The sequence below is a fragment of the Dermacentor albipictus genome, unplaced genomic scaffold (assembly GCF_038994185.2).
Source record: "Dermacentor albipictus isolate Rhodes 1998 colony unplaced genomic scaffold, USDA_Dalb.pri_finalv2 scaffold_42, whole genome shotgun sequence".
In the NCBI taxonomy this organism is placed as follows: Eukaryota; Metazoa; Arthropoda; class Arachnida; order Ixodida; family Ixodidae; genus Dermacentor; species Dermacentor albipictus.
This window is the reverse complement of record NW_027225596.1, coordinates 1,363,124-1,372,039: the sequence shown is the minus strand read 5'-3', so window position 1 is coordinate 1,372,039 and position 8,916 is coordinate 1,363,124. Positions and strand designations below refer to the sequence as shown.

Below are 8,916 nucleotides of genomic sequence, written 5' to 3'. Positions count from 1 at the left end.
AAGTTATTCAATCAAAAAAATTGTCTTGTATTGTATCCTAAACTGTGGCGCATAAGAACTATGGGAGGATTGGCCAAGAAGCAGGCGGTTTTCCATATGCTTAGAAGTAAAGCGAAACTAGATTTGAATAGTGGGGCGTGGGACTGTAGGACTGCCACTTAGAAGTGTAATGAAAACTGGTGAGTGCTTGCCGCTGCGCGAAGACGAAGAGGTCGAAGGTGGGATTCGTGCAGCGCCGCGCGATGTCGACGGTTGAGGTTCCTGTTCGTCCGGGCTCCGACCGAGGCCGGGGTGACGGCGACCGCCAGCCGGAAGCACCGCAGGTGGCAGTCGTCGCCTCCTGGCGCAACCTGGCCCGCCTCGATCAAGAGCACGATGACGCTGCGAGAAACGAGCAGGTCAGCTGCGTCACTTGCCGTTCTCGTGCGAGCCCTGTAGTGCCCACCATTTCAATAGGGTCTGAATATATTCGCGCACATTCCTCTTGTGCGAGTTTGAAGATGCAATGTGAAAAGCCTATCGGATGCTTTGACCCCAATGTGTTTGCGATTAAAGAAAGCTAACTGGGCAGGGAGAATACAACGATTCTATTCAAATTATTGTGCCATAATCGCATTTCGCCGGTGATCCTAGCCACGCTCCTTACTACCAGGACTATTTGTTAGTTGGTCTGCAGCAGAGGATCACAACCGAGTCGACCAGTTGTGTGCAACGACCCAGTTCCGCAATAGCGCTGCACCTGTTCACGAAATGTCCAAAGAGAGACTTTCACTAACTTTTGTGTGAAACTAACTTTTATGTGACAGAAATGCTGTATATGTAATGCAGATCATTAGTGCCTGACTTGCGCTGACCTTGTGCTTCTCGCGCTTCGTCTTGTCTAAATGAGCACCCGAAAATATCCCTTCTTCCGCGCGAGAACAGTTGCTAAGCCAGAAAACGGGCAGGAACAAAAGACGAGTGACGGCTCCACTTTGACGATGCCGCCGACACGGATTTGGAAAGCGCCTACTCTAATATTCTGTCGACGAAGTATTGCATTGCATGAGAAATATACTAAAGAGTGAACCTAGCGAGTTTTCATTAGTATTCTCTACAGAGGAACCGGAAAAACATGAGGCAATACTTTTAAATCTATGACTTGACACTGAAATACGGGTGCTGCATTATGCGGGCGACATTCAAAAGGAAAAACTATTGCCTTATTTTTTCTTCTAAAAAGAATCGATCTTTTTTTACTAAATGTTGAAGTCAGTCTTGAAGAGATATACGTGACAATTCTGAAACAATTTTGTGCAGTCATTAACGTGACTTTCCCTAACCAGCAGGTTGTAGCGCTATACATGTTGTGCGTGAAAACAACGGCTAGGAAGTCGCACTGCTTTTTAAACTGCTACACTAGCTATAAGAACGGTACTCTTGATGTGAAGGAAAATGGCTGTTATTAAATAGTATTAGTACCGTTACTCAAAATTTAAGGCGCATCTCTGCCAAATAGCGAAACGGGTAAAAAACTCCAGAATTAAGATGCGATCGTCGTGAGAAGAAATCTCGTATACGACGCAGCTGTACGCGTTAATATACGGTCTAGCTTTGATATTAGAGGGTAGATGTTCATTCGCCTGTAGTAATCGCTGCACTACAAGGCCTGATAGGTGTTTTTGTAAACACCTATCATAAACACGTAAACACCTATATTTAGAAAAATGGTGTCAGGAAGTTGGTCGATCCGGAGCTGAAAATTGTGGGCTTTCAAGAACGCCTCGACGTCAAGCTGCTAGGTGGTCTCCGGATTTAAGCGCCCGCATACATGCTGTAAGTGTACCTAGAGAACACTTTAACGTGAGCAGTCAAGAAGACAAAGAGGGAGCTTGTGCCAATATGGTGCGCCTATAATTATAACTTCAAAAGTTATTTCACTGGAAATGTGGACATGATATGCATATTTTTTGTGCATTCGCACCCCTCCTGTTCAAAGCATCACGCTGTTCCTCATGTCTTTATCAGATAAATTGACAGACGTTGCACTCTCATGCATTTTTTACTTGTAATAGCTTCGGTTTTTATTATTTCACAGAATTACTAGTTTAGCTTTCTGTCTAGCTAGAAATACGCATTATTTAAACAAAGTACTAGTGATATTTTACACAGGTTTGATCGTCGTGGTACTTCTTTACATTCAGAATAGGCTACCCTAGTTTTTAATAAAACAGTCATCGCTTTGTCTCGTACGTTTGCTTTCACAGAAGGTAATGGGAGATATTAGACAGCCGATTGCTCACATTCAAGGAACTGATTGCGATGCTTGCACGACCAGGTAAGCACAATATTGCGGTATATGGGTCCGTCAAGTGACACCCCTTCCTTAGTCTATCTGTTGCAGAAAAAAAATACAGAAAAAGCTTTTGCGCTCACTGACCTAGAAATATTGAGACAATGTGCCATTCGTTGCAAATACTATCGAAATAATTGTCTTTTATGGCACGCATTCTCACTATCGCTAGTGTTAATTTCTGTACGAGTAAATAAAGCGAACGTGTCGGCTAGTCGGTTGAACATCTTGAACTGGGGAACAGCGCTACGTTTGACCGAGTGCCTCTTCTTCGCCCTCGTCTTTCGCGCTGTTCCCTAGTTCAAGTCATCCCGTCTGAGGATTCTTCAAGAAGTTTTCTGCAGCCAAAGCTTGTAAGGCTTTCGGATACCGAGCTCCAGGCGACCGTTCCTACTAATTCGTTAGGCTTCTGTGCGTTTTATTCCGGAACGAATGTTGGAGATTGCCTAGAATTGAGTTAGCAACTTCTCTTTGTGTATGGTTTGGAATCGCAGCTTTGTGGTAACACGGGTGTATGGACTCTGCGAGGATATCGTCGCGTTGTAGCGATGGCGAGAAAGCAGACAGCAGCGAGAACTGGGATTTAGGAAACTAACTCCTCAGCGAGCGCACTTGTGCCCCGAAAAACGAGGGACACTCAAAGCACAAAGATAAGATGAGTATACAGTCGGCGATCGATCTTAAGATTCGTTAGGCGACTCAAGCACGTCAGCTATTTTATACGCGACTTGTCAGAGATTACAACGTAGAAATTGCTGGTGCTGACGTGCCTCAATCTGATCACACTAATCTCGGCGGCAGCAATTGAGAGTTTTCTGACATATATGCCGGCACACTCTGCACTGACCGATAAAGTGATAGGCCAAACTAAACGTACGCTTGCCGGAAGGCGTAAGCTCGCGCCCGCAAGCCTATACGGGTGCGCAGACAGTGCGAGACAGATAACACGCGTCGAAGTGCGGCGCGAGTACACATACCTTCTCCAGATGGGCTCTGCCTGCCTGAGAAAAAACAAAACAACAACAAAAAAAGCTTTGTTGCACGATTAAGCTTCGCCTTTAAGAGTGGAACGCGATATTATTCAAAGGTCCCTGACTGCTTCTCACGCTCCCCCGCATATGCAGCTTATGTAACCGCAATGTTTACCGGGAATGTTCAAGCTGTTCAATGTGTCTCCCAAGACTCCAGGATGCTGGAGTAAAAAACATAAGGCTAAGTAAAATCTTCACAACAGGTTTCAACACATGGCACTTGCTTTTGAATAAAAATGTCACTGTTCCATTACACATATGGCAAGTTAAAATATGAGCTAACGTGAAAACCCCCAAGAGTAAAAGCAACGGAGTTCTGAAGCTCAATTGCGCCGGTAATTCGGCAATGCAAGCAATAAATTTTTTTTTCACTGGGCTAGTGCGGACATTCTTCGCAAGCGTTCGCAGTTAAACAGCAAAATGTAGCGAGTTTTCTGGGAAGAGGCAACATCACCATGTATTGAAACGTGCACTTATTTATCCTTCGCCACCTACATCTCGGAAGACTGCACTTCGCCTGCTAGCAAATTGAAGGTATCGCATGGTGCAAGACACGCCTGCATGATTTGGAACTTACTCGAACGTTATCGTTGATTCTATCAGTTGCGTACGTTCTCGCCGCAGCTTGTATAATCAGATTGTACGCGAGACATGAGTCGTGTAGTACTCTCTGGGAGGCACGCGGACACCAGTGAATGCCTTAGAACCATTGACGCGTCGTGTGTAAAAACCAAAGCGCTTGACCCGCAGGTCAGATGTTCGACGATCGCCGACTGGGCTCGCCGCTATCGTTATGGTTTTAGTGTGACCTGTTTTATGGGCACAGATTCCCACAACAAAGAGTTAGTGTCGTGATTCACAGTTTTTTGCTACTCTGTTTTTCACCGTCACTGCAACGTGACAACATAGAGGCAGAGATTTCTGTGTTCGCAGATGACGCCTGAAGCTGGATATGCGCTGCCCTTTGCTATTGCGAACAGAATGAGCACCGATATTGCTAGAAATTTTTATCCCTTTCTAAAGTGGGAATTATGCGATTCTGAATTGAGAAGAGCGATTTCTCTAGTAATTCAATTGAAGGCTTGGCGAAGCTATGTTCAAATTGCGTGAAGTAATTCCGGCAAATTTTGACCTGTATGACCTAATACGCACAGAACGTTCTTTGTAGGGGGCGTGAAAGTGCGCGAGGGGTTTCTAAACGTGTCAGCCTCTCTGTAAGTGATGTCTCAAGGAATACCCCATTTTTTTCTAACTTGAAAATGTGCAAATCGGTGTAGCAGAATTCTGCTGAGCAGTCTAGTGCAAGGAAACTTTACGCTGTCATTGCCCTAGAGGTAACGATGGTAACACACACACACACACACACACACACACACACACACACACGCACACGCACACGCACACGCACACGCACACACGCAGACACGCACACGCACACGCACACGCACACACACACACACACGCACACGCACACACACACACACACGCACACGCACACACGCACACACACACACACACACACACACACACACACACACACACACACACACACACACACACACACACACACACACGCGCGCGCGCGCGCGCTGCGAATTCCATCTCCTAGCCAATTTAGTGCCAATGTCGAATGCAACCGATTACTTTCAAAAGTTAGTTGCAATGTGCTCGCGTTCGTTGTTCGTATCGCCGTAAGTTTTGCCCCCCCTCCCCCCCCCCCCCCGTAACCGCAGGAAACTCATTATGTGCAGCCCGGTGAAAGGCTGCGTGACCGGGTGGTGAACCACAGCATCACGCTGTTGCGGGATGCTCCCAAGGCGGCCACATTTCTGGCCATCCTCTTGGGCGCCGCCATGTTGATCAAGTTGATGACTCTGGCCAACGAGACGGTCGCCGCACGTCGCAGCCTGGTGCGCGGCCATTACGACCTGCTGTCGACGTTGCGCGCAGTGTGCGACAGCCACGCCTGCCAGAAGTACGGCTGGGAGGTCCAGGCGTCGCTGGACACGTCCCGCGATCCTTGCCGCAGCTTGTACGACTTCGTGTGCGGCCGCTGGCGACGAGGAGCCGCCGTCCCGTCCGTGCGAGAGATGGTCGAAGCAAGACTGCTCAAGGAGGCACTGAACAACGTCCTCGCCACGAAGTCGGTCACGCCTTCGGTCAGACCGGACACCGTCTCCGACAGGGTGGCTGGCCTGGTCAGTTCCTGCTTGCGGGCCAAACGCGATCCGAGCGAACTGCGTGCGTTCCTGACGAAGCGCGGCGTTCTGCATCATAAGTGGCGTAGCAGCCCTCACGCAGTGCTACGTACACTGGTAGACCTGTCTGCAAACTGGGACATCCACGTGTGGTTCCAATTGCGCATTGATTCGTACGAAAACGAGTTGGCCACAGTTTTCATTAGCCGTAGCAAGAGCCTGCGAAAATGGGCAGATGTTTTCAGAAGGACCGGAAAAACCAAGAAATACAGAGCGGGCGTCGAGGGGGCCATCAGAGTGTTAGGTCTGCTGGATAAAGAAGTAGCCGCAGACGTGACGCAGAAGGGGTCGATGGACGCGCTTGTCAGCACTCTCCTCAAGAACGCCGAGATGATCCCCGAAAGAGGGCCGCTAGACTTGCACCTCGAGACGATGGCAGAAACGTTGACGCCGGCAGTTTCTGCTAAGGCGTGGCTCAATGCGCTCCGTGCGGCCGTGCCTCCAGCAGTGAACATCTCGGAAAAGACACTTGTCCGCGTTGAGAGCACGAGGGTCCTCCACACTTTGAACAGCCTGCTGGAATTTGGGAGTCGGAGGCCAAATGATGTGGCACAACACATCGCCTATCGGACATTCACGAAGATTGGCTGGATGGTCGACGGCAGCAACTCCACCGTCGGTGACCGCCCACTTCGTTTAATGCCGGCCAGGATGACGAACCGGTGTCTGCGCGAGGTGGAGCGGATGACGGGACTCGCTTGGTTCAGTCTGCTTACGGCCCCGCACGTTGAAGGACACTTGACTCGCGAACCACTGGCCTTGATTCTCCCCGGCAGGGCTTCGCCAACCAGCATTGGAAGCCCTGCGGACGCATCTGTGGAGCTGGGCGACCTTCCAGCCCCGCAGAACTCGTTCTTCGCCGAATGGGTGGCGTTCAAAGAGGCGAGGCGCGAGCTGACAGCTTCGGGACTCTACGACATCCTCAGAATAGACGGCGTGCAAGGTGACTTGTGGCACGAGGAGCGGAACCTGACGGTGGAGCCACTCGTCTTCTCATACCCGTTCTTCCACTCCCAGCTGCATCCCGTGCTGAACTACGGGGGAGCCGGAAGGCTAATAGCGCGGGCTCTCCTCGGTCTCGTTTCGCCTAACGCCTCGGCGAAAGCGGCCGAAGAGCTGGCCGTGTCAATGGCTCTGCGCGCCCTTCGCGATGCTCTGGGCGGTCACGTGGACACATTCATCAACAGTGCCGCAGTAGACCGACTGTTTTTCATGGCTTCGTGCTTTGCCGTCTGCGACGCAGAGGATGCAGCGGGAACGGCACGTAGCATGTGTGACGCTCCCGTCATGAAACTGCGGGCGTACCGCACAGCTTTCCGGTGTAGCCTTCCGCGAGGGAGAAAATCGAGGACTGCGCATAATATGTTTATCGACTTCGGTCGCTAGGCACCTGACCGCGTGCTGCTGTCCTCATGTTTATGTCGCTAGCGCTACGTTTCCGTTTTGTAAAACTAGAAAAAAAAAACGCGTAAAATATGTACGAGTAAGATTCGTAAAGCGACTAAAAGACTCCTAAGGTATAGTTTTTGAAACTAAAAAGTTTACTTCCTCTTAGAAGTAGCACACATGTACTATAGAGGAATGTTCCACGTGTGATAATGCGACGCGATTTTGTCAACTGTTTCGTGCTCCTACTGACGACGTACCTCAAATGTGATGTAGGTGAGCAAGGTGCGACATTTCGCAGTAATAACGTCGTAACGCTGATTCGTGCTTTTGAAAGTTGGCGCACTGGTGTTGTCTACGTAACAGTATTGAAGGCTGTACGCGTCTGATATGCCACGCAACAATTAAAAATGCGTTGTAAGTCGATAAACAATTATAAAGCATATAAAGGCGTCGTACAAATGTGAACTCGCTAGTAATATTGCGTTTAGGCTTAAAGCAGTCGCACAGGCCGTGAAAATGCGCGTGTTACAACTTCTATATAAAGATGTTCAAAATCAAACCTTATTAGGATTGCTAATTTGGGCCAGTTGGTACCATTAACTCTTTTACAGACCCACTTATTGACATGGGCAGGTGAAGTAACACATGCCGTGTGCTGACTACCAACTAAAGTAGTTACCCGCCATGATTGCTCAGTGGCTATGGTGTTAGGCTGCTGAGCACCAGGTTGCGGGATCGAATCCCGGGCACGGCGGCCGCATTTCGATGGGGGCGAAATGCGAATACACCCATGTACTTAGATTTAGGCGCGCGTTAAAGAACCCCAGGTGGTCGAAATTTCCGGAGTCCTCCACTACGGCGTGCCTCATAATCAAAGTGGTTTTGGCACGTAGAACCCCATAATATAATTTTTAACTAACGTTGTTATGACAGTGAATAACTTTTTAAAGGTAAAATTGTGGTAAATAAGAAACTAAATAAGTTCCGTTTGTAGTCGGCACATGGTTTGTATAGCTTCCCCTGTCCACGAAATAAAGTAGTCTGTAAACGGGAACGGCGTGCAGTAGTGAGGTTACCATGACTACCATCGCAAACTTAAACTTCCACAGATTGCAGGATAAAGCAGTGAGAATAATCGTAAATGTTCCTATCACTCCCACACTAACCCTATATTTAATTACCTCAGACTGTGGCTACCTGCGTTTGAATTACATAAATTCATTTTTACAAATGCTACAATGTAGACGTCGAACATAATGTGCCATTTATCTCAGAACTTGCAAATTTACCTAAGGAACAAATATGCATAATACATGCGCCAAAGGGAACGGGAGAGTATACTCTTCTCAAGGACCACATATAGTAAGCAAATGATAAAGTGCATGTTACCAACTAAACTAAACAATTTGTAATTCGAATAAAGAAAATTCATCACGTGGTCGTCTAGTTTCTTGTTTATTATTGTGCGTTAATTTTCGTCTTTTTGAGTGGACTTTTTCCTTAATTTTTGTACTGTAAATGCTAAATATGCCAAAAATATATTCTACAGGAACTTAATTTGTGAGTAGACTGTAACCGGACACTGTCATTTGCAGCATACTGCTGCCGGTGTCTTTTAAACGCCTCTAGGCCTCTGTCGATCCTTCTGCGGCCCTTCGCCTATACGGCGCTAAGCGTCGTTGTATTTTTTTTAGTGCTGGGTGTTGAAATAAAGTGAACTTGACATTGACTTAGTCGAGAATGTGTTGTGAGTGCGTGGAAGTGTGGCTGTAGTTGGAGATCGCCCTAGTGTGTGAGCTATAACCAGCGGCCTAGATCATCCCACAACCAGGCCTAAATAGCCGATAACTCAGCGCCACAAAAGCTCTTAATATAAGGCGCTTCCGTGGAAGCACGTATGGTGGAG

At 48.1% G+C, this 8,916-nt stretch overlaps 1 protein-coding gene across 1 annotated transcript; it reads left to right on the top strand.

Moving 5' to 3' along the window:
• Window positions 1-242: 242 nt before the first annotated feature.
• LOC139052882 (uncharacterized) lies at window positions 243-7,746 on the top strand. The gene is made up of 2 exons (XM_070530027.1): window positions 243-398; window positions 5,115-7,746. Exons 1-2 carry the CDS (start codon window positions 243-245, stop codon window positions 7,005-7,007), a joined length of 2,049 nt encoding a protein of 682 aa, XP_070386128.1. The 3' UTR covers window positions 7,008-7,746.
• Window positions 7,747-8,916: the final 1,170 nt, after the last annotated feature.